General features: G+C 37.8%; 1 protein-coding gene across 1 annotated transcript in view; it reads left to right on the forward strand.

Moving 5' to 3' along the window:
* Nucleotides 1-442: 442 nt before the first annotated feature.
* Nucleotides 443-26,766, forward strand: part of Cdk13 (cyclin dependent kinase 13) — a 100,179-nt gene continuing 73,855 nt past the window's right edge. Inside the window, 3 exon segments of the mRNA XM_047562404.1 lie at nt 443-2,343; nt 25,039-25,283; nt 25,286-25,697. Coding sequence (XP_047418360.1) covers nt 1,130-2,343; nt 25,039-25,283; nt 25,286-25,697 — 1,871 coding nt within the window. The 5' untranslated portion in view covers nt 443-1,129.

Here is a 26,766-nt window from a genome sequence, read left to right on the forward strand (position 1 = left end):
CCACTTCCGGTGCGGACAGGCGGACCCTATAGCGGGAGCGAGTACGCCAGTGCGCGGCAACTTTGTTCCCGCCTCCCCTGCACTCACCGCCACTCACCTTCAGCTTTGTCGGAGCGTGACGTGCGTGCGCGCTCCCGGACTTGCGTCAGGGCTGAGGGGAAAAGCCGAAAGAGCAAGGCGAGAAGGAGGGGTTGTGGAGGTTAGGGCCCAACCACCAAGTCCCGTAGCCCTCCTCCTGACTAGGAACGGAGAGGGAAGGGGAGGAGCGAATCGGGGGTCGGCAGCCGCACACCCGGAGCCTCCTCGTGGAGTGGGGGGAGCGAAGGAAAGGGTCAGCTCCACCGCCTCTGTTGGCGGTGGCGAAGGAAGAAAGTCGGGGCCCGTACCCACCGCCACAGACTCAGAAACGCCCCCCCCACCCCCATCTCCCCGGAAACAACCCCCCGCCCAGCCCCACACACTTGCTGCCCCAACCGTGAGCCGCAGCCCGGTCGCCCCCGCCTCGCCCCGCCCCGGCGCCCGTCCCCGCGGGCCGCAAGAGTGCGCGAGGCCTTAGGCCGGGACTTGTTGTCAGGCCCAGGCCACTTCCGAGGCGACCGCGGGGTGTCGCCGCCACCACAGGAGGACGACGTCGACGCGGAGGAGCAGGCGGCGGAGGCGTGTTGTTGTCTCGCCCACTCCCCTCCCCTGAACTCGCTCCCAACGTCAGGGCGCGATGGAGTGAAGCGGCGACGAAGGTGGTACTTCCGCGTTGCGCTCCGGGAGCCGAGACCGCGGCCGAGCCCGCTCCCCCACCCCCGGGGGCACTTGGAGGACTCCGGACTCCCCCGCGGGCCAGCGCCTGGCGCATTTGCTGTTTTTGCTGCCGAGGATAGGACGACGAAGGCGATCGAGAGCTCTACCCTTCGGATTCCTGCTTCCCTCAGGCCCGGAGGCCGCTGCGTACCCCACTGTGACCTGGAGCCTAGGGACTCGAGTCCCGACCCGGATTATCGTGGCGCGTCTCCCTGCCTGCCCTGGTGCTCGGTGTCCCTCCGCCGCCGTTCCCGTTTCCGGAGGGGGGAGATGGCCAAGATCTGACCCGGGAGGAGGCCGCACCCGCGCCGCGCTCTGCGGCGGGCTCTAGGCGATGCCGAGCAGCTCGGACACGGCGCTGGGGGGAGGCGGGGGCCTGAGCTGGGCGGAGAAGAAGTTGGAGGAACGCCGCAAGCGGAGGCGATTCCTGTCCCCTCAGCAGCCGCCGCTGCTGTTGCCGCTCCTGCAGCCGCAGCTCCTGCAACCGCCGCCGCCCCCGCCGCCTCTGCTCTTCCTGGCTGCCCCCGGCACGGCCGCCGCCGCAGCCGCCGCCGCCGCGGCCTCCTCCTCTTGCTTCAGCCCGGGCCCCCCTCTGGAGGTCAAGCGGCTGGCGAGAGGCAAGAGGCGCGCAGGAGGGCGGCAGAAGCGGCGCCGCGGGCCCCGCGCCGGGCAGGAGGCGGAGAAGCGTCGGGTCTTCTCGCTGCCCCAGCCGCAGCAGGACGGCGGTGGCGGTGCTAGTAGCGGCGGGGGTGTGACCCCGCTGGTGGAATATGAGGATGTGAGCTCCCAGTCCGAGCAGGGGCTGCTGCTGGGGGGGGCCAGCGCGGCAACGGCGGCGACGGCTGCCGGGGGAACGGGGGGCAGCGGCGGGAGTCCGGCCTCCTCCTCCGGGACCCAGCGGCGCGGGGAGGGGTCGGAGCGCAGGCCCCGCCGGGAACGCCGCAGCAGTAGCGGCCGCAGCAAGGAGCGCCATCGCGAGCACCGGCGACGAGATGGGCAGCGCGGCGGCAGCGAGGCCTCCAAGTCCCGCAGCCGCCACAGCCACAGTGGCGAGGAGCGGGTCGAGGCCACCAAGAGCGGCAGCAGCAGCAGCAGTGGCGGCCGCCGGAAAAGCGCCTCGGCCACGTCCAGTAGCAGCAGCAGTCGCAAGGACCGAGACTTGAAGGCCCACCGGAGCCGGACTAAGTCGTCCAAGGAGCCGCCTTCGGCCTACAAGGAACCGCCCAAGGCCTACCGGGAGGACAAGACTGAGCCCAAGGCCTACAGAAGGCGACAGCGGTCCCTGAGCCCGCTGGGTGGCCGGGACGACAGCCCGGTGTCCCACAGGGCCTCGCAGAGCTTGAGGAGCCGCAAGTCCCCCAGCCCGGCAGGAGGTGGCAGTAGCCCCTATTCTCGGCGGCTGCCGCGCTCCCCGAGCCCCTATAGCCGCCGCCGCTCCCCCAGCTACAGCCGCCACAGCTCCTACGAGCGGGGTGGCGACGTGTCTCCCAGTCCCTACAGCAGTAGCAGCTGGCGCCGCTCTCGCAGCCCCTACAGCCCAGTGCTCAGGTGAGTCACGCCCCCCAGTCCTTTGCTTTGGCTGCGCCGGCGGAAACCCCAGGAGTCGGGGAAAGTGGTATGAGACTCCTCAAAACCACCAAGTCCACAGTCTAGAGTAGAGAACACCACCTGAGGTGGGACTTCTGGTAGGGAGAGGCGATTCGCGCGCCCATGACACTTTTCAAGGGATCAGAGGGACAAAGCAACAGGACTAATGGAGCTTTTCTTACTGCTCTGTTAGGGAAAATTTCCAAGAGTTCAGAGTTTTAAACTTGTTGCTTTAACATATTAACAGGTTTTTTTGAAGTCCTCTTTGTTTTTCCAGCCCAAACCCAGAGATAGTGTAATTTCTTATTTTGAAAACTCAATAAGAAGAGGTTTCACTGTTGGTGATTAGGAATGGACTGCAGTTTAGGGACTAAAAGTTAATCACAATCAAGTGATGATGTCAGAATTAGAAATGGATTGAAAATATTTTATAATATTCAGATAGGGCAAAGCAACTTTTCTATAGAGTTTATCCTTTTAATATATAAGATATGCTTAAGAAGAAGTTGATAGTAATAAGTTCTGAAGATAATTTATTTTGTGATATTGTGTGGGGATAGCTTTTTACCTGATCTTTCAAAGTCGTCATTTTAAGAAGTAGAAAAACGGCGTTTTCTCTGTTGGTTTGTGATCACACTCAATTGCCAATAACGTTATAAATTTAGGTAGGGTAACCCAGTGAAAACAAAGTGAATGGTTTAGTAAGTACATTTCCCTACCATATAAACCTGAAATTGCTTACTGTAAAGTTAACTAGGCCTTCAAATATCAGGATCTATGTTCAGAAAAATTTAAAGGGTATAATTTAAATCTGTCGAAATTTGAGTAAAACTTTTATGTAGCTGTTTTGCCTTGTTATGCCATAGTATTCCTCCAAAAAAAAAAAAAAAGGCGTGTATTGATATACACTTAACCACTAAGCCAAGTGAATTAAGAACTTTTTGAGTATTTTGTAGGTTTTTTATGTTCCCTAAGATATTGGAAATTGTAGACCTTATCATTTAGGGTATTGCAAAATAACATTTGGATTGCTGTTCTTTCCTGTTGGCTTTAGTTTTCAGTAAGGCCAGGTGGGTACTAAGTACATCAAAGTATGGGTTATGTGGAATCTCAATACAATTTGTGTATCTGTAAAATTTGCAGTTCTTTTAAGTGTCAACATAGTAAATGCTTATAAAGATGTGATGAGAGTAGATATCTGAATGTGAGTTTGTCTTTAAACCAAAGATCTGCACAAATTTCTTTATTCTTCATGTTCAAGCACTTAAAGTGGCCTGTTATAGCTTAAGAATATCTCCATTACAACTGTTTCAACAGATTTAGCCTTTATATCTCAATTTGTTTTATTATTTGAGGTTTTATATTTTGCTTTTATATATTTTAGGTTTGGCAAATGATTTGCATTTTTGCATTTGGATTTGTTTTGTGTACTGATTAGGTTAAGTTTCAGGACTTGTTAGTGATTTTGTGACGTGATTTTAGGAGTGGATTAAACATTTTTGATTTTTTTATTTATTTTCACAGTACTGGGGATTGGATGCAGGGCACACTATTACTAAGCTGTATTCCCAACCCTTTTTAAAATTTTATTTTGAGATAGGGTCTTGCTAAAGTTGCCTAAGCAGACCTCAAACTTATAATCTTCCTGTCTCAAACCTCCCAGGTGGGCTGTACTGTGCAAAAGAATGGATTTTGTATTTAATAAACTTTAGTTGCTAGGTGCTTTAGTAATGCCCTTTATTGTATAATCGTGGTATGTATTGTGTGTGTGTGTGTATATATATATATATATATATATATATATACACTATACTATATATCATATAGTAGTGGCTTATATGATTAGGTTTATATTTTGCAAATATTTGTACATGTGCCCGGTTCTGTTTTAGTAACTGGAATATAACAGGCAAGAAAGACAAAGTCATTGTCCTCCAGGAGCTTACATTTTAAAGGACTATTCATTACTGAATCATTTCATAGTGCATGTATTGACCACCAGTATTTCTAAAGAATTGAGTTTGGAAGAAGCTTTTGAATATCTTGGCCAACATTCCTGACAGTTGGCCATTTGGTGTGTGCTTGAATACATCTAGAGATAGGAAGCACATTCCTTTGCGTCAGCCTGTTCCATTAGATTTTGGACTTGAGTTCTGGTACTGGTTTGGCTAGTTTTTTAGCAAGACCTTTGAAGATTGAGTTTCCTAAACTGTATTGGGGAAATGCTTTTTCATTTTTGTCTTTTTATTTCAAGGAGTAAATGAAAAACTTTTTGCAAAATATACAGGTCTATGGAAATCTAAGATGGTTGGATTATTATTGCATAGTTTGAATTAATTATAATTGTTCATATTGAGATAGAAATCCATGTCCATGTAACTTTAGGATGGCACAGCGCAAACTTACATGCTAGTTTTTTAAAACGCAGATAGTTTTCATATTTTCTGAGCCTTTTCTTCACTGAGCCATAAAACTCTTTTCTTAAGGTGTGTCATTCATATTTTTTACAATACATTATGTATTGGTTAAATGTCCTTCAAATTTTGGTATCCAGAATTAACGGCTAATTGAAAAACTTAAAAGATTTTTTAAAACTAACAAATGTGATTATTACTGTTTAGGAACAAATAATTGAACTTACTTGTCCAGCTTAATGCAAAACATTTTATTTGCTTCTAAAATTTAATAATAATGGTAGGTGTTCCATGTTGTTAATGAGCAGACTGCATGAAGAAAACTGGTCTGTCTTGCCCACCATTGAATTCTTAGTGCTCAGCTCTGTATCTGGCACATGTAGATGCTCAATAAGTAATTGTTGAATAGGTAAATGAAGGGATGGTATTGTTTATTGAACATTCAGATTTATTGTGGATTTGGATTACATACTTTTTTTTTTTTTTTTTTTTTTTTTTTGGTGGTGGGGAGTAGTAGGGATTGAACCCTGGTGCTTTTACTACTGATCTACATTCCCAGCCCTTTTTTATTTTTGAGACAGGGTCTCACTAAAGACATTGGTAGATTGCTGAGAGTGACTTTGAACTTGCAATCTCCTGCCTCAGACTCCCTAGTTGCTGGGTGTGGGCTATGGATTATGTACTTCATTTAAGTATTTAATATAGACTAGGTTTATTGCTGTAAGAAATAACATTGTGATCTTTTCTCCAGTCCACAGAGAGTTCATATATTAATGAATTGTCAGTGCAGATATTTTTAAGAAAATGCATACCCATTTAAATTAGTATTGCTGGGGATTGAACCCAGGGCCTTGTGCTTGCAAGGCAGCACTCTGTTAACTGAGCTATATCCCCAGCTCCTAGAAGATTATTTTTGATGTTACATTCTAGAATATTATTCCTCTCCATTCTATTTCACAACCTGTTCTTTGCCGCCTTTTGAATTTTGGTCCTCAGCACATGCATTTCTTTTCATCATTCCCTCCTTAGCTTTATTTCCCCCTTCTGTAACCTGTTTTAACTTTTTTTTTAAATGCTTGATTATTGAGGTGCATTGTCACTTAATCTTTCTGTTTGACCCCATAATAAATGTGAAGTGTATTGAAAAGAAGGGCTGTTCAGGAAAGGGAGAAAATGGTACTGATTGTAGTGTTTTACTCTTTGCCAAGGATTAATAAATACCTAACATTACATTACCCCCAAATCCTTATGATAGATAGTTGGAAACATTCTTATCCAGGGAGTGGGAAATCGAATCTCTAAAATGTTAAGTGATTTGTTCTAAGGTCAGATTATATTCAAATTATGAGCCTATTAAAAAGTACATGCTCTTCATATTGTGTTGTATTGAACTTCAGCTGGCATTCAGGGAGCTGGCCACCTTACCCAATGACCTGTTTTGCTAACATTCAATCCATTGGGTGTTTATGTGTTAATTTCTGTCCTTTGGCCATTTTTTTCAATATGTTGAGAATTTTTTAAAAAATGCTTTTTTTCTCTAAAGATTCAGCTTATTTGTCTTTATTAATTCGTAGTTTTTGTTTGTTTTTGAGGTACTAATTGGAACCTCTTGCTTGCTGACCAACCTCTCTACCCAGAGCGGTAGTTTTATTGAACATCCAGGAGTTTTGAAACTTTTGGATATTTTTTCCTACTTTGTTTTTACAAAGATTGCCTAAAATATTTCTTGAAGATACTATAGTTAGTTATTGAAGATCATTTTGCTATGGGATGTGTTGATCTAAAGTCACTATGATTAATTGTTATATATAATTTATCTTTGGAAGTTCCATACCACCAAGAAGCAGCAGAAATCTTTATTATGGAATGGTATCAAGACATTGAGAATCTGAAGAATGTAGGTACATCCTAGATAAAATAAGTGGAGCTATTGGTACTTTTTAGCCTATTCTATAGAAGTACTTCTGTTATGAGTGTTTTATACTGAAAACTGTTAAATTCAGAATTAAGTAAAATGAAGATATTTATGAATTTAAAAGAGCTCCTATTTCTCATAAAATTTACTGACTTGATATGTACTTGATAGAAAAAGTATCATAAATATAGGATACTAGAAAAAGTGCATAAACTCCTAGAAGGAGATGGAAATGGGAATGAACTGTTTGAAACCTTTAAAGCTGTTACTCCTTTCATTCTCAGAAGATGGCCTTGTGTTTGTTCTTTCTCTCATGAGTCTTTAGACCTGACTGTTTTAAAATGTTTTTTTTTTTTAGTTGTAGATGGACATGATACCTTTTATTATTTTATTTATTTATTTTTATGTGGTGCTGAGGATCAAACCCAGTGCCTCACAGCATGCTAGGCAAGCGCTCTACCACTGAGCTACAACCCCAGCCCCTAGACCTGACTTATATGTAGTTGGTTCTCGGTATATTTGTTTTCTCTAAACACTAATATTTATTCCTGCCTTTCCGTTCTAGCACCTTAGTTCAGGCCACATTTTTAATCAGTGAAACTCCTATTACCACTATCATTCTCTTCTTCCTAGCTTGTTCTTTATTAGGAGAGTTTCCTTAAGACATGTTTAGTATGCCCCTTCCATTTTGTAGAATTAAATCTGAACTTCATAATGCATTATCAGTTAATAAATTTCAAGATCTGACCCCCCCTCTATCAGAACTCCTATTAGGCACTTTTATTTCTCTGTATTTTCATATTTACTGTTCTTTTAGTTTGAAATGGCAAGCGATAACTCTAAACTCTTATCTTCCCTGCCCCAGTTTACATTCAAAACACATTTCAGATCCCATTTGAAGCCTTCATTCATCTTGAAAATGTAGTCATTTTCCTGTGTTCCTATAGCATTTTGCTTTATCTTTGTTATAGCACTTTTAAAAATTCTAGTTAATATTCTAAATAGTTGGGCAGCTTCAACTGTTTTTCCTGCAAGATATAAGCTTCTAGAAGACAAATTTCAAAGCACATTTATTATTCTTAGTTTAAGTAGTTTAAACACAATTTTGCTCCATAGAGTAGCACAAAATAATCTACACAAATACCAGTTGTATCTTCAAATTTGCTTGCTTATTTGGTTCATTTATACTCTAGGATTGGAGAAGTAATTGTTTTAATTTATAAGTAGGGAATTTAAGAACATCCCTCTTCTACTTTACTGGAATGAGGAGAGGGAGCTAGTAGTAACTTCAGTATGAAAATATGTTCAGATCCACTGTTTATATTTGCATTCTGTTGTACCAGTCAGGATTTAAATGGCCTGTTTTTCTTGGTGAGTTTGAATTATTCTTTAAGGTGGAAATTTTCTGAACATCAAAATTTTTTATTTTCCAACTCTTGAAAATGTATAACTGATTCTGAAAAATCAACTGAAAATGAATATTGCTTACTATTCATACTTAAGATCATTCTAATCTTTTCCCTTGCTCTGTACTTTTTCTGTGGATATCACTTTTCTTTTATATATTTACTTATTTTTTTGTGGTGGTGGTGGTAGTTATTTTTGGTTTTGGTTGGCTGTGTTCATATGTAGAGATTTACAGGCTTTGAATTAGGTGTTAGAAGCAAAGGTATCAAGTTTTAATCACATTACTTGTTTCCAGTGATTTGTTTCTTAAATTTCTACATGTTTAAATTATGGGATAATTTATTGCTCTTAACATATTTGGATCTGTATTAAGAGAATAAAATGTAGATTAAAAACTAGAATTTACATAAAATGGAAGTGAAAAAGGGTAGTGAGAAGAAATGAAAGTGGTAAATGGGTTACCTGCCTCTCTACTGTTTATGCATTTTCCATTGCATAGAGCACTCTTTCTGGGATCTTTTGGCACTCTAAACACAATTTATTTAAGATTAATTTTTTTATCTCTTTTTGGAGTCTTCCCTTTTTTAGATATTGCTCTTATTTTTCACCTGTTTACAATGACAATAGAGGCTAGTGGTAGAAATTTTCGGTTAGTATAGAAAAGTGTAAGAATAAAAATGGCCTGTAAATCCAGCCACCTGAGATGATTGCACTTGACATCTTGAAACATTCATCTAGATTTCTTTTTGCACATACACATTGGGACATGATCTTACATAAATAAGAATATGCTACAGTGCTGTTTTGTCCAAAGTACTACATGGTTGATTCTTTTCATCGGCTCCTTGTATTGTGTTGTAAGAGTGTAGCATAATTTTGCCAAATCCACTATGATGAACTTTAGTATATTTATTATTTTTGCTATGTGGTATGTATTAGTAGCAGATTGTTTTGTGCATTTTTCCTGTTATCCTCTAGATTGGATTTCTTAGGAGTAAAATTACGGAGTCAAAGATGATACGCCTATTAGTAATTTTGATAAGACTGTCAAATTCCCCTGAGCTTTTATCAATTTACATTGTTCATTAGTGTATAAGTGCCAGTTCTTCATTTTCACCAACACTTGAACTTGTCAAATACTCCATTATTGTTTTTATTTGTATTTCTCTGATATCTAAAAAGGCTGAATCTATTTTCATCTGTTGGATACTCTGATTTCTTGATTATAACTTCTTATTTATAAGAGGTCTTTGTTTATTAAAGGCGCTATTTTGTTGGATTAGTAAGTATATTGCATGAGTTTGTTTTTTGTCTTTTAACTTATGTATTTCATAATGTTTTAAGTTTTTGATTTGTGTGTGAGCACCCATATTAAGTGTTAAGTGACAGAAGTTTCTCCCAGGCAGATGGTGTCAAAACTTTAGTAATGCTTATCTTTTTTGGGGGGTGGGGTGGGTACTGGGATTGAACTCAGGGGCCACTCAACCACTGAGTCACATCCCCAGCCCTATTTTGTATTTTATTTAGAGACAGGATCTAACTGAATTGCTTAGTACCTTTTGCTGAGATTGGCTTTGAAATCTTGATCTTTCTGCCTCAGCATCCTGAGCCACTGGGATTATAGGCATGCACCACCATGTTCAGCAGAACTTCAGTAATACTTATCTTTCTCCCTGCCGAGTTTTAATGAATTGCTTGTTCTATAATTCCTTTACAGTGGTCTTCAGTATACTTTTGTTTTTGTTTGTGTTTTGATACTGAGGATTGAACCCAGGGGCACTTAACCACTGGGCCACATCCCCAGCCTTTTTTTGTACTTTTATTTATTTATTTATTTATTTTTGTCTTTTTTTTTTTTTTTTTTTTTTTCTTTTTTTTTTTGTGGTGCTGGGGATCGAACCCAGGGCCCTGTGCTTGCAAGGCAAGCACTGTACCAACTGAGCTATCTCCCCAGCCCCCTGTACTTTTATTTTGAGACTGGGTCATTATAAGTTGCTTAGGGCCCTTGCTGAGTTGCTGAGACTGGCTTTGAACTGTGATTCTCCTGTCTCAACGTCCTCAGCCACTGGAATTTCGGGTGTGTACTGCTGCACCCTGCTTAGTCCACTTTACTTATTTTGGAAACTCCATATTACAGGAACTTATTGTTTGCTTTGGACTTTCTAGAGATGCCTCCTATTTTCTGCATTTAGACTGGTCTTAAAATACCACTTTCATTCTGTTCTTTTTCTAAAAAAATATTGACAGAATAAAATTTATTATTTATTTATTTATTTATTGGTGCTGGAATTGAACCCAGGATTGTTTTACCACTGAGCTACATTCCCCAGGTCTTTTTATTTTTTTATTTTGAGACAGGATCTCACTAAGTTGCTAGTGCCTCACTAATTTGCTGAGGCTGGCCTTGAACTTGAGATCTCCTGCCTTGGCCTCCTGAATTGCTAAGATTACAGGCATGTACCACCATGCTTAGCCAAATTTTATTTTTTATTTTAAATCCAAATATGAATTGCATGTATTTATGGGGTACAATGTTAAGTTTTGATAAATGTTTCTATTATGGAATGATTACATCAGGATAATTAAAAAATCCATCACCACATATTTAATTTTTTGTGGTGAAAACATTTTGTATCTACTCTTAGCAATTTTGAAATACAGAATGCATTATTATAGTAGTCACCATTCTGTGCAATAATAGGTCCCTAAAATCTTATTTCTCTGGTTTAGCTGAAACTTGTGATTAGCATGTTCCCTATCCCTATTCATTCTCCTCCCCCAGCCTCTTTATTTTTATTTTATTTTACTTTGATTCATTGTACACAAATAGGGTATAACTTTTCATTTCTCTGGTTGTATACAATGTAGAGTCACACCATTTGTGTAATTGTACAAGTACCAACCTCTTTAAATAATAGTCTAATTTCAGCTTCTGTAGGTCTATAAAGTCAAACTCACTGTGTAACAGTGAAATCATGTAATAGTGTCTTTTTGCCTGGCTTGCAGAATGTCCCCAGGTTCATCCTTATTGTAATGATAGGATTTCCATTTTTTAAATACTGAATTACTATATCCATAGTGTATATGTACCACATTTTCTTCATTCATCTGAGAATGACCACTAAGTGACATACTTTGGTTATTGTAATATTGCAGTGGACATGGGAGTACAGATACTCCTCTGATAGACTTAGTTCCTTTGGATTTATACCCAGAAGTGGAATTGCTGATTATGTGGTAATTTTATTTTTAGTGTTTTGAGGAACCTCCATACTGTTTTTCCATAATCGCTATATTAATTTATATTTGCACCAACAGTGCAGAAGGGGCTTCCTTTTTCTCCACACCCTCACCACTATTTTGATAGATGTGATATTTCTTTGTGGTTTTTCAGTTTGCATTTCCATGATGATTAGTAATGATGAGTATTTTTTCCATATACCTACCTGCTGGCTATTTGTATGCCTTCTGTTGGGAAATGTTTATTAGGCCCTCTGTCCATTTTTAAATTGGAATTTTTTTTTTCTCCTAATTGAGTTGTTTGAATTTCTTACATGTTTTGGTTGTTGACTTCTCTCAGGTATGGTATACAAATATTTTCTCTCAAGTAGTAGGTTGTTTCTTCATTCTGTTAATTTCTTCCTTTGATGTAGTCCCATTAGTTTATTTTTGCCATCAATGCCTGTGCTTTTGGGATTGTAGTCAAAAAATTATTGCTCACATTTCCTCTCTTTTTCTTCTACTACTTTTACAGTTTAGGATTTAACATTTAAGTCATTAATCCAGGCTAAAGTTACTGAACACTTGAGTATAGGTTTTTGTTTTTGTTTCTCTTGAGGAAGTTAGGAGTGGGATTACTGTATTGTATTTTGATTATTTGACTTTCTAAACTGCAAACTTTTCCAGAATGGCTGTCCATTTTATATTCTAGTCAGCTGTGTATGAACTTTTTAGATGCTTTACATCCTTACCAAGAGTTCATTTTTTGTCAGTCTTTAATTTTAGCCGTTCTAGTGGATGTATAGATGTATCCCATTGTGTTTTTGTATGTAGTTTTCTAATAATAATGTTGAGCATCTTTACATGTATTTGCATTCCCTTCATATCTTTATTGTCTTCAATTTTTTGTTTAACTGGGTTATTTTAAGAATTCTGTATGTATTCTGGATACAGATTTTTTTTTTTTTTTTTAAGCGCTGGGGATTGAACCCTGGGGTGCTCTACCATTAAGCTACATACCTAGTCCTTTTTATTTTTATTTTGAGACAGGGTGTCATTAAGTTACCCAGACTGGTTTCAAATTTTCAATCCTCATACCTCAGCTTCTTGAGTAGCTAGTATTTGGTATGTGTCCCTATGCCCATCACAGATATTTTGCAATGTTTTCTCATAGTTGGTTCAATTTCCATAACAGTACCTTTTTTTTTTTTTTTTTTTTTTTTTTTGTGGTGCTGGGGATTGAACCCAGTGCCTTGGGCATGGGAGGCAGACACTTTACCAACTGAGCTATATTCCCAGCCCCATAACAGTACTTTTGAAGAACAAAAGTTTAAAATTTTTATGAAGGCCAACAGTCATTTTTTCTTTTATGATTTATACTTCCTGTGTTAAAAAAAAAAGCACAAAAACTTTGCTTAACCCATACTCACAATTTTCTCCTTGGTTTTACAATGTTCACCTTTCGTTTATTTGTCTACATTCATGTATAATGTGATATTGCAGTAGCACACTTCCATTTTCTTCCTTCCTTGTACAATTCCTTTTTTTTTCTTTTTTCTTTTGGTACCAGGGATTGAACCCAAGGATGCCTAACCACTGAGCCACATGTTTAACCCCTTTTAATTTTTATTTTGATACAGAGTGTTGCTAAGTTGGGAGGGCCTCAGTTCTCCCCATTTGCTGAGATTACAGTTGTGCGCCACTGGGCCCGTCTCTTCTACAATTATTGTCATGTTTTATTTCTGGATATTTTTGACATTCGTGTTATATAAATATGAAATTTTAAAATGTGAATTCACTTGTATTTACTTATTTACCTTTTCAAATGCTTTTCATTTCTTTGTGTAGATTCAATCTTACATATAGTGTCCTTTTCCTCTGACCAGAGGAATGGGCTTCTTACAGTGCAAGTCTGCTGTTTTGTATATCTGACAGTATGTGTTTTGAAAGATGCTTTTGCTGAATATGGAATCCTAAATCAACATTTTTTTTCCTTTCACTACAACTTGTTCTGAGTCTGACTTTGCATAGTTCGATGAGAATTTCTAGTTTTGTTTTTCCTTCAACCCCCTGGATTGTAAATACCATGGACTTCTTTTGTAATGTTAGTATCTCTTAAGCACCTAATATTATAGGTTTTAGTAGGTAAAATCAGCAAGTGATATTAACTTCATTAGAATAAGAAAATGTCTAGAACCAAAGGTTTTTTAATACCTGTTAATATTAAGATTTAGTGCTAGATCACGAATAAACTCAGTGACTAGAGAGAGACCAGGTATGTGACTTTGTACAAATTAAGTCTATGGTCTTCCAAGTATAGAGTCCCCTGCTCCTCTTCCTCTTTTCTTTTTCATTTTCCTTTTTTTTTTTGGTACTGGGTATTGAACTCAGGGGCACTTAACCACTGAGTCACATTACCAGCCCTTTTTTGTATTTTTTTTAGAGACAGGTTCTCACTGAGTTGCTTTAGTGTATTGCTAAGTTGCCAAGGCTAGCTTTGAAGTTGCAAGCTTCCTGCCTCAGCCTCCTGAGCCACTGGGATTATAGTTGTGTGCCATGGCGCCCAACCCCTGCTATTTACTCTTCTGGCCAACTTTCCTTTTTCTCACTTTCAAAAATACATCTCAAGGCATGGTTCATTGAAACATGAAACAAACAGTTTATGCTCAGTGAACCAGAACTTGTTTGTTTGAGCTAATCTGCAGAAAGTTAGCCATGTCTTTTCTTTTTTCCTTTTTCTTTTAATATGGCATAAGGAAGTATACTTAGAATCAACATAAAATATTTGTTTAAAAATTTTTTTTTCTAGTTTAAAAATAACATCTCTTGAGATGTGATTCATATACTGTACAATTTTACTCTTATTTTTATTTTATTATTATTAGTTATTATTACTAGATATTAGTTTTTAGACAGGATCTTAACAGTGTTGCCCAGGCTAGTCTTGAACTTTTGGGCTCTAGTGATCCTCCTGTCAGCCTTTCAAGTAGTTAGGACCATAGCTATGCATCTATTTGCTCAGCTGCCAGTTACTCTTATAAATTCTACAGTTCATTGGTCTTTAGTATTTTCAGCTTTGCATCCGTCACCATTAATATTAGAATATTTTAATTACTCCAAAAAGAAACTCCAGTTATAGACTTCCTATTCCCACCTCTTCTAATATCTGGCCAACAGCAGTCTATTTTATGTCTTTATGAATTAACCTGTTTTGCCCATGTCATTTAAATGGAATCATACAGTACATGGTCTTCTGTGACTGGATTCTTTAACTTAAGCATGTCTTCAAGGCTCATCTGTATTGAATATGTATCAGTAAGTTATACCTTTTTATGGCTCAATAAGATTTTCCTGTATGGATAATATCACATTTTATTGTCAGTTTATTAGCTTTTTGGCTGTTATAATTTATGCTCCTAAGAGCATTTGTGTATAATATTTGCATAAGTGTATGTTTTTATTTCTCTGAGATATTTTCATAGGGTTACTGGGTCACATGGTAATTTAACATTTTGAAGAACTGCTACACTGTTTTTCCAAAGTGGCTGCATCATTTTTATATTCACACAAGCAACAAATAAGTGCTCCCCTTTCTCCACATCTACCACAAAAGTGGTGTTCGAAATGGTATCTCATTATGGTTTGGATTTGGATTTGTTTAATGATTAATGAAGTTGAGCATCTTCTCGTGTGTTTTGGCCACTTTTTTTTTTTATCTTTTTTTGAGAAATGTTTGATTGTGTTCTTATTGCTGAGTCTTGGATTTTTTACATATACTGGATATACATTTTCTCATTCTATCAATGTGTTGATGGTGTCCATTAAAACACAAAAGTTTTTTAATTTGAAGTCTAATTTATTATTCTTTTATTGCTTATTTTTTTGGTGTCATATCTAAGAAAGTTGTTGAATCCATAGTTACAAAGATTTATTCCTATATTTTCTTCTAAAGTTTTAGCCCTTTAATTCATTTTGAGTTTTTGTAAGAGAAAGATATCTACTTTCATTCTTTTTCATGTAGATATCTAATTGTCCTACCACTGCTTGTAGAGAAGACTTTTTTTCTCCATTGAACTGTCCTGGCACCCTTGTTAAAAATCGACTGACCATAAGCCTGAGGGTTTTTTTCTGGATTCTCAGATCTAATCCATTGATTTGTTATGTCCATCCTTATACTAGAACCCCACAGTCTTATTTACTGTAACTTTACAGTAATTTTTGAAATCAGGAAGTGAGTTTTCCAGTTTAGTTTTTAGAAAAGATTGTTTTAACTATTTGGGTTGCATTTCCACAGTTTAGTATCAACTTGCCAGTTTGTGCAAAACACCAAAAACAAACAAAAAAAACTACTGGTTTTTAGATACAAGAGTACACTGAATCTGTAGATCAATTTGGGAAGTATTGTCATTTTACCAGTGTTAAGTCATCCAATATGTGAACATGGAATGTCTTTCTCTTATTTAGATTTTTCTTACTGTCTTTCAGTGTGTTTTGTTGTTTTCAGGGTATAAGCCTTGTACATTCTTTATTAAATCCTTAGGGATTTTTTTCTTTTTAAGGCTGTTGTTATCTGTCAACCCCTACCCCATATTGGTGGCCCTTTAGCAGTGAGCTATACCCCCAGTCCGTTTTATTTTTTATTTTGAGAGAGGTCTCACTAAGTTACAGAGGCTGGCCTAAAACTTGAGGTCCTCTGTCTCAGCTTTTTCAGTAGCTGGAGTATAGGCATTCACCACCACACCCAACTTTTTTTTTTTTTTGGTACCATGGTTTTAACCCAGGGGAGCTTAACCACAGAGTCACATCCCCAACCCTTTTTATTTTTCTATTTTGAGAAAGAGCCTTACTAAGTTGCTGAGGCTGGTTTTGAACTTGTGATCAGATCATCCTGCCTCAGCTGGCATTACAGGGGTGAGTCGCCACGCCTGACCGTACCCAACTTTTTTTTTTTTTTTTTAAGACTACAATAATGGGGATTGTTTTTACGAATTTCATTTTGGTTGTTCATTATTAGCGTGTAGACTTATAATTGTGCACCCTCCCTATGTTGACCATGTATTCTGCTACTTTGCTAATAATTCACTTATTCTTATTTTTTTTAATGAATTGCTTAGGATTTTTCTACATACCGGATTATGTCATATAAAAATACTTTTATTTTTTTCCAGTCTGGATTCTTTTAATTTATTTTTCTTGCTTGTTGCAATGATTAGAACCTCAGTACAGTGTAGAAGTGGCAGCAGTGGACTTCTTTGTCTTATTCCTGATTGTGGAGGGAAAGCATTTAGACTTTCTACACAAAATATTTAGCTGTGGACTTAATTTTCTTTTTAATAAAAAATAATGACCATGAGCCTGGTGCAATAGCAAATGCTTGTAATCTCAGCTATTAAGGAGGCTGAGGCAGGAGGTTTGCAGGTTTGAGGCCAGCCTTAGCTACTCATGAGACCCTGTCTCAAAAGTAATAAAAAGGACTGGAATATAGTGGCAGTAGTAGAATACCTCTGGGTTAAATCCTCAATATCTCAATTCAGGAGGTGGGGGAGGCTATATTCTAAAAACTCTAGGGTTTGATGTCAAGAAAGATTTTTTTTTTTCCGTGCCTTGGTCAACCCCCCCTATTTAAGCATATATAGCTATATGTACTGGCTAGGAATAGAGGAAAGTTCCTATTTTCTAGTCTGTGTGTAATGATTTGCCATATTGGTGTCCTTATATTCTGTGCCGTGAAGAAACCTATGGACAGTGTTTGGTAATGAAAAATGTACTTATTAATGTTGGAATGACTAAAAAGAGCTTGCCATATGATAATATAAACATTCCAGTAGCTGGGAGCCCTGGCATATGCATGTAATCCCAGTGACTCAGGAGGCTGAGGCAGGAGGATCCTGGTTCAGCAACTTAGCGAGGCCCTAAGCAACTTAGTGAGACACTGTCTCAAAATAAAAAGGGCTAGGGATGTGACTCAGTGGCTAAGTGCCCTTGGGTTCAATCCGTGGTATAGGGATGGGCCGGGGGGCTAGGATTCCAGCAAAAGAAAACAGTTTGTTCTAAGGCACCAACTCAGAAAGAATCTTGATTTTTCAAAGAATCAAAAAGAGGGCCACTGTACCTGGAGCCTAGTGAGTGAAAGAGTGGTATAATAAAGATGGGGAGGCAATTTAAGTCTTGTGAGTCATAGTGTACACAGTTTGAGTTTTATTCTAGATGCAGTAAGAACTCCTTGGAGGATTTTGGCAAGGTGTGGCACAATCCAGTTTATGTTAAAAGATAAAGACATAAAATAGAAGATGATCTGTGATAGTTGCCAATGTAATTTCAGCAAATGAAGAGGTTACAGAAGAGATCAGAATTTAACTTGATCTGTGAAAGATATTTATGAAATAAATGGAAGAGAAAGAGAACGAGGTTATAGCAATAAACAGTTACAGGCTTTGAATTGGAAGACTTAGGCTCTTTCTCTCCATAGCTCTTGACCTCTAAATAAATTTCTTAATCTCTTATCTTATTTCAACCATCATCTTTTCCTATATTTTGTTTGCCTGTGAAGAGCAAGGCAAAGTAATATTTTCATAAATGTGTTTTCATAGACTGTGAGGTTCAATGTGGTATATTTATTTATTCAAGAAAAATTGCCATCTGTCTGGGATTAAGCTATTGGCTGTAGAGTGATACAAAAAGTAAATGAGACTCAGATTCTGTTCCTCTAAGAAAGTTACTATAGACAGTGTGATAAATATCTAAAATACAAAGTTAAGGGTTATCTGGCCGTAATAAGAGTGCAGAAAAAGCCAAAGTGCATGCCTATAATCTCAGCTGCTCAGGGAACTGAAACTGCAAAACAGCAAGTTCAAGACTAGCCTGGGCAATTTAGAGAGATTCTGTCTCAGAACAAAAAATAAAAAGGACTAGGGATGTAGCTCAGTCCCTAGTTGGGTTCAATCCCCAGTACACCTCTCACCCAGTCAAAAAAAAAAAAAAAAAAAAAAGGAACAAGTGCTTTAGGTTCAAAGAAAGAGAGCTTGCTTCTTGCTTGGAGGTAGTGGTAAAGCTCTTTTGAAGAAGGAAGGACTTGTGCTAGGCCTTAAAAGATGGGTAAGACGTCAATAGAAGATAGAGGGAAGCTGATATTCTCAGGGGGCAAATCTGTGGATCTGTTGACTTAATCCAGTACTTGATAGAGAAAGTGGGGTTCAGACCAGACAGACCATGCAGTACCTTGTTAGTAGGCTAAGAAGGTGAATTCCATTCAATGGGAATACCGTTAACAGTGTATTTATTAGTGCAAATATTGAGCATCTGCAATTTTGAAGTTTGTGCTAGGCCCAACTGTAGGAAGATAAAAATGATCTCTGTTTAACTGGGGAAGATAGCTTATCTAATTGTTTATTCTAATTAGATATGAGCCAAGTGTCATGGGATCATGGGACAAGGAACATTTTTCTAACTGCCTGACATATTAAGGGAAGACTTCATAGAGATGGTAGACACTATGCTGAGATACAAAATATCCCTTATTTAGCAGATAAATGAGGTGAAGAGAGAAGTGTGAGACATTCTAGGCCTGGCATTTTATGTGTTTTAGCTTGGCTAGACAGGGTTTTATGTGTTTGCCTTGGCTAAAAAGAGTTTTCATTAAAAAAATTTTTTTTTGCAAAGTTTTGTTAGAATGGTAATTGGAAGATTATTTAGTGGCAGGATAGAGTTCAATTAGAAAAGGTATAGATTTGAGATAGGAATTTGGTAGAGAGACTGTTGCACTGGACCAAGAGAATGATAATGTAGAATGAATGTAGAATAGTAGTTATTGGGATAAAGTCTTGGAAAATTGAAGAGATGTTTAAGATGTAGAGTTGGTAGGACTTGGAGACCAATTGGGTGTAGGAGAAGGGAAGAAAGGGACCACGTGGAAAGTAGAATGATTACCATGTTTCTGCTCTTTTTCTCTGTGCCATTGCCTAAGAATAGAGTATATTTAAGGAGAAAGAGGGTGGATTTAAAGAGAGTATTTAATAGTTTTAGCTATATTGTGCTGAAGGTACTTGTGTTGTGATAGTTGGGAGTGAGGAATTGTGCTGAAGGTAGTTGTGAGTGAGGAGAATGATAGGGTATTCAGCAACATTTAGGTGAGAATTTAGGCTATAATATATAATTATAAAATAAATGTTTGTGAGAAAATGAGTGTAGTAAGGAAGATTTCACTGAGGATATAACCCAGATCGTGTTTTTTTGAGTAGTTTTTAGGAATGAGAATTTTTTGATAACTGAAAGGAGAGAGAAAAATAGCATCACTTGCTCCCCAACCCCTTGTCTGTTTTTAAAGATCTTAGAGACTCGAATTATTTATTTCTTGAGGGAAAATAGAAATGAACTGTTAAGAATTAGAAGTAATGGAGTAAGATGGAGTAATAAAGACAGTTAATGGCCATAGAGAAGCCTTGCATACTGTCTTTCAAACTTTAATGGGGATCTTGTTAAAACTCAGATTCTTATTTTAGTAGATCGGAGCTGAGGTCTGAGATATAGCATTTCTGATAAGCTCTGCTACTGTTCTATGGACAGTACTGTTCTACAGAGTAGGGGATCCATAGCAAATACAGGAGTTAGTTTTAGTGAGGTAGAGGAACACCTCTCTGAAATGATGTGGGTGGAAATATAAAGTTTGCACGCAAGAGGTCACACCTGATAGTCTTGGAAAGGGGTTGTAAGTTAAAAGAAAATTGTGAGAGTTTGGATTAGCTAGCTACAAGAGTGAGTGAGAGAATTTGGGACATGTAATAATCACTGAACAGTGTGGATTAGTTTGGTTATTTGTGTCTGTAGAAATAATGGAGCAGAGACATTATACATAAAAAAGAGTTTTGACTAAGAAGGTAGTAAAGGGATGCTTGAGGGAGATGGGTTTTTGAAAAAGTAATACCACTTTATATTTAGTGCAATAGTGTTTTTCAGTTCGGTAAGAATTTACATGCTTTTTTAAAGGGGGTTAATGAGGTTTTTTAAATTTTAATTTTAATTAATTAATTAATTTTGGGTACTGGGGATTGAACACAGGGACTCTCCTATCCCTAAACTACTCCCCAACCCTTTTTATTTTATTTTTTATTTTGAGACAGGGTCTCACTAAGTTGCCAAGGATCTTGGTAAGGCAGCCTCGAACTTCTGAGCCTCCTGCCTCAGCCTTCTGAGTTGCTGGGATTACATGCATGTACCATCATGCCTTGCTAACAGCAAAGTTTTTAGAATGTGAAATAAGCAGGATAAAAATATTAGGTTTAAAAAATTGTAGGTAGTGGCTACTGTATTGAACATCACATGTGTAGGAAGGTCTATTGGATGATTCTGTTCTACAATACTTTATATAATAAAGGTTTGGACATTACTATAGTAACATTTTTAGGAAACTCAAAATTTGGATATAGGCACTTAAAAATCTGGGTTTAAGTCCTAATGTATAGCTAGATTAGTTAAGTTTGTAGGAAAAAATGAATCCAACTTACATGGTTCAAGAGACTTAATGAAAGAACCACAGAAGGGGGTAGATCAAAGTAACTCACAAGGAATTTTTTTTATTTCACTAGTAAGATCTCCAGAGGGGTAAGAAAAATATAGTACTTTTGGAGTCTGAGATCTGTGGAGAAGAGGATACCTGCCTGGAGGCATGGTGGTGGGAGGGGATAAAGCTGGTGGGAGGGGATAAAGCTGCCAGAATTTGTGTTTAGTAATCAGGCACAATTTTTCCATGGTCTGGACTTTTGGAGAGACTAATATAATTGAGTGAACACTATACCTTGTTCTTTCTAAGGGAGACTAACTAGCTTAATCCTGTTCAAAGTTCTACTTTGAATTCTATGAATTTAGGAAAAACTCTTAGAAAAATAATAAAGTTTCTTAATTTCTTTTCTTTTGTCTCTCTCTCTCTCTCTCTCTTTTTTTTTTTTTTTTTTTTTTTGTGTGTGTGTGTGATACTGGAGATTGATTCCAGGGGCACTCTATCACTGAACTACATATTGTTTTTTTACTTTGAAAGAGTCTCACTAAGTTGCTGAGGCTGGCCTTGAACTTGGAATCCTCTTGCTTTAGCCTCCAGAGTAGCTGAGATGACAGTGTGTGCTGCCACACCTGACTTAACTTTTTAAAGAGGTCCTCTTAAAATCATTGAAAACAAGCAAGAAACAACTAATATGTGTTCATTGTAGATTCAACAAAATAGGAATATTAGAATCACCTTTTAAAAAGAATGTCTTATTTATAAAAGTTTAGACTTGCTGTGTACTACCTCTGTTCCAATTCTTTTAGTAAGACATAATGGTATACTTTGTTAATAAAGTTTTAGAAATATACTTCTCTCTCGCCCTTATAACTTTGTATGGTTTAAGTATTAAGTTAGATAATGACAACCTAAACTTGAGTTGTTTTTACACTTAATTGTAGGTTCCCAAACCATGTTTGTTTTAAAGCAGTAAATATATTATTAGAATTTATTAGGAAGTTTGCAATGTCTGAGAGAGTGAAAGTTTTTAGGACAGAAGATAAGGAGGGAATTTTTGCAAAGGAATAGAGTTGGGGAGGAGTAGAGAGTGAATCTAAAACCATTTGGTATTGTATTCAAGTACTATTAAAATATCATTTTCAAAATAGCCTTTTTTACAGAATAGAAAATTTCTCAGTCAACAGAGCTTTCTTATTCAGATCCTGTTTACAAGAGAATACTTCAATAAATCTGAAGAATTAATTTGTTGGGATTTGACCTATTTTTGTATCTCTTTTCTTAGACAGGATTTACTCATAAATATCTCCATTAAATATAATTTTTTTTTTTTTTTTTTTTTTTTTGGTGGTGCTGGGGATTGAACCCAGGGCTTTGTGCATGCGAGGCAGGCACTCTACAACCTGACCTATAGCCCCAGCCCCATTAAATATAATTTGTTGTCTATGAAACTGATAGAGTATTGCCATTGTAGGAAAGTTCATTTTAGAAAAGTGGCTTTCTAAGCCTTCTGTCCTGTTCCTTTGATGAGATGATGGTCTCTTTGCTTTCACCTGCTGCTGTCCAATATCTAATCAGGGAACAGAAACGTGACTTTTATCAGACTTGTTTTAAGCTCAACAGAGTTTGAAGGGAGAAGAAATTGAAAATATGACCAAGTGTTTTATGACACTTTTGTTTCCTATATTAAAGATACCCAAGTTATTGTGCAACCAACTTATGACTTCACGTTTAACCAAACATTTCTGCTCCTTTTCATGAATAAGTGTAAGCTTCTTGGTGATTTTGAACTGGTGCATAAGAATAGTTAATGCAAAGAAAGTATTGGAATATTTTCTAAGCTAGTGTTCCCATTTAATCTAAAACAATTGTAACATGAAGTTTTCATGTAAAGTACAGGGTTCATTTGAAGTGCTACCTCAATGCCGAACGCTAGTTGGCCCTCAGTACATACTTGTTTTTGAAAGGATGAGAAAGAAATTGAATTGCATTTAAGTTTATCCTAACCTTAATCATCATTTTGTTTTCATATTATAACGTAGAATGTTTCTTAACATCTCCTTCCATACTATATTGGTGTCAGCTACACATAGAAATTTCTAATTATTTTCTTCCTGTTCTTAATTATGGAATCCTATAGTTTCTTTTCTTCATTTGCTTACCCTCCCCACCCTCATAATTTCTACAAAATTCCAGTTACCTTATCCCCATAATTTCTACAGAATTTCAGTAAGAGCTGTCTTCTTGGCCATATGTTAATTGGATAGACCTGCCTAATTTTGTTTAAAAATATGAGTTTAAGGCGTATAGTTAGATCAGTCAAGGTTCTAGAAATAAATGGAATCCAATTTTGATGGTTCAAGAGACTTTAAAGAAGGAACTGCAGGGGTGGGGCGGATTAAGGGAATTTATAAGGGATGTGTTTGCTAGTAACAGGGAACCTTGAAGTGGCAAAAAAATTTTGTGCTGATGGAGTCTGGTTAGGGCTGTGGAGAAAAGGGAGGGAGCTGGGAAGAAATAATCTAGGCTTTCTTTGCCTTCTGGTCTTTTTCCAGTGGATAGCTCTGGAATCCAGATGAATCTGTTGGGGTTAGTGTACTTGGGTACAGAATAAAGAAGAGTATTTGCTAGATAGATAATAATAATAATCAGTACAACTAGTAATGATCGTGACTTTGATTTCAGGTGACAATATTTTAGACTAAGTTTCTCATCTGTTAAATGTACATACTTTATTGGGCTAATGTGGGCATTAAATAACATGCAGATACATTATCAAATTCTTTGCCTTGTGAGTATATTTAAAATTTTTTTTGATGTGTGGATTTGAAAAGCTAAGCTTCATTTCACTTGGTGCTATGCTAGTTTATTTTGAAGGAACTTTGGTTGCCATCATAGATATAGATATAGATATATGTATATTTTTTTTCGGTGGTGGGGGGTTGAACCCAGGGCCTTGTGCTTGCAAGGCAAGCACTCTACCAACTGAGATATATCCCCAGCCCCATATATATTTTTTTTTTGTAGTGCTGAAGATTGAACTTGGGGCCTTGCAGATGCTAAGCCACGTGGTCTCAGTTATATCCCCAGCCCTCATATTTTCAAATATAGAGTAATTTTTTGGATCTTTCCAACAAATTTTGAAAAATGTATTATACCATCATTATTAAGTAGTTTCCAGGAATTTAATTTTTTGTAATTTTTATAGTCAGGAGCCTGATACCTAATTTTCTAGTTCAGACTATACTATTATTTGTGGCATGTCTTTTTGTGAGAGTTATGTTTACTTTACCTCTCTGGGCTTTTCCTTTCTGAGAAATTGGAGTATAATACTTACCTAGTTCACTTTTAATTTTATTATGGTAAAATAAATAATTGTCAAGCACTTTGAAGACTCAGTCTTACACATACATATAAAGTTTACTATTCATTTATGAAAAGGTTATCAGTAGAGCTTCAGATCAAGAATGGTTGTATTTTTTTATTGTATTTCCTGTATGAAATTATGCACATAAGCCATTTTGTATAAGTGTTTATGTGGGTAAAGTGATAATGCGTATGTGTACTTTAGTCAATGTGTAACTGTCTTTCTGAAATAAATCTTTAGAAACTTATTTATTACCTAATGGTAGATTTTGTCTTTCATTTTTGACATAGGCAGAATACTGCTTACTTCTAAACTTTTGGGTATTTTGAGATATAGAAACTTTTCCTGCTTCTATTTTCTGAGACAGCAGTAATGCCTTATCAATTTTTTCCTCCTAATTTTTACAGAATTTTTTTCTTACTGAGGTATACTTTCATCCAGTTTCACCTTTGAGCATTTGTAGGCCAGAGAAAGAGCAATCTATTTTCAAGAAAACTATAGTTACTGGATCTCATATATATATAAATATATATGTGTGTGTGTGTGCGTGTATATATACATATACATATGTGATATTATTTATTTAGAAGTGGTGTTGAGGATTGAACCTGGGGACTTGCACATGCTAGCAAGTGCTCTACCACTTAGTCATATCCCCAGCCCCACCTGATCATATTTTAACTGAAATCACTTTTTGTTTTTTAAAAAGCCCTCCAGAAAAGTCACATTATGATTTTGAAATTAAATAAACTTCGTTTCATTTCACAAACTTAAGTTAGCACTCTTTGTAAATTTTAGACTAACTTTTTCATTTACTAACTAAATCTTAATTATTTTCCACCAGACGGTCTGCTAAATCCCGAAGCAGAAGCCCATATTCATCTAGGCATTCGAGATCTCGTAGCAGGCACAGATTGTCTAGATCCAGAAGTCGTCATTCTAGCATTTCTCCCAGCACACTAACTCTGAAGAGTAGCCTGGCAGCTGAATTGAACAAGAATAAAAAAGCACGAGCTGCAGAGGCAGCACGAGCTGCAGAAGCAGCTAAGGCTGCAGAGGCAGCTAAGGCTGCTGAGGCAGCTGCCAAAGCTGCAAAGCCTCAAACACTTCTACACCTACCAAGGGGAACACAGAAACTGGTGCCAGTGCATCACAAACAAACCATGTGAAGGATGTGAAGAAACTTAAAATTGAGCATGCACCTTCTCCTTCAAGTGGTGGAACTTTAAAAAATGACAAGGCAAAAACAAAGCCACCTCTTCAGGTAACAAAGGTAGACAATAACTTGATTGTAGATAAAGCCACCAAGAAAACAGTTGTAGTTGGGAAGGAGAGTAAATCTGCTGCTACAAAGGAGGAACCAGTATCTCTTAAAGAGAAAACCAAACCACTTACACCAAGCATAGGAGCTAAGGAGAAGGAGCAACATGTGTCTTTAGTGACTTCTACGTTACCACCATTACCTTTGCCTCCTATGCTGCCTGAAGATAAAGATGCTGATAGGTAAGTGCAAAAAAAATTCAGTTACTGTTAAAAATATCAGTTTGAAGAAATGATTTAACCTCCCCTAATGCCTGCCTCCAAAGCTAGTTAAAAAGACTAAGTGAGTGAATTTTCTTTATTATGTACATCTTTGCTTGTAAGATGTCAAAATTATAGTTTATGCTGAGAAATTCGGGAAAAATTGCCATTGCCTTGGGATATAGTACATATCTTAAGATGACATGGGTATTAGAAATGCCAGTACTCTGTTTGGCTTAGTTTTCCTTAATGGTACTGTCATAACTGGATCATTTTATGAGAGTCTTCCCTGTGTTTTATGAATCTCATAATCATATTCTCAGTTATTTTTTTGTTTTGGGGTTTTGTTGTTTGTTTTGTGCTGGGAAATTGAATCCAGGGTCTGGTGTGTGGTAGTCAAGCACTCTACCACTGAACTGTACCTCCAACTTTATCTCAGTTACTTCTAATTTTCTTTGACGGCCTAATGAATTTGTCACTTTATGATTTATGTTAGTATTTTCCTAACTCAGATTATGTTAGATTATTTTACAACTAGAAAGGTGAAAATGAGTATTATTGTCTAATACTGTAACAGTATTGTATAACAGACCTAGTGCTCTGTAAAAGAGAAACTATTGCCCACTCCTGCCTGCTCTCCTTCCATCCTTTTATAATGCAGGAACCACTTACACCAGGCCTCCTTCCCCATTTCCTCCCCCCCATGTACCTTAAAGAACTGCTCATGGTGATTTTATGTTTAAAAATTTTGTTTTAGGGCTGGGGAGATAGCTCAGATGGTAGAGTGCTTGCCTCGCAAGCACAAGGCCCTGAGTTCAATCCCCAGTACTGCAAAAAAAGAAAAAAAAAATTTTGTTTTAGTAGTCTTGTATTAAAGAAAGTCTTTTTTCTTTTACAACATGCTTTAGGAAACCTGAATATAGAAGAAATCTTTACTTATTCAATGTAAAATTTCAAAGAGTAATGGTCTATATAATCTTGTTAGCTGTATCTTAAGGAAAGCATTTTATTTTTGCTTTCTTTAAATATGCCTCTACCTGTTCCTGGTGAA

Source organism: Sciurus carolinensis, chromosome 8, assembly GCF_902686445.1.
Source record: "Sciurus carolinensis chromosome 8, mSciCar1.2, whole genome shotgun sequence".
NCBI lineage: Eukaryota > Metazoa > Chordata > Mammalia > Rodentia > Sciuridae > Sciurus > Sciurus carolinensis.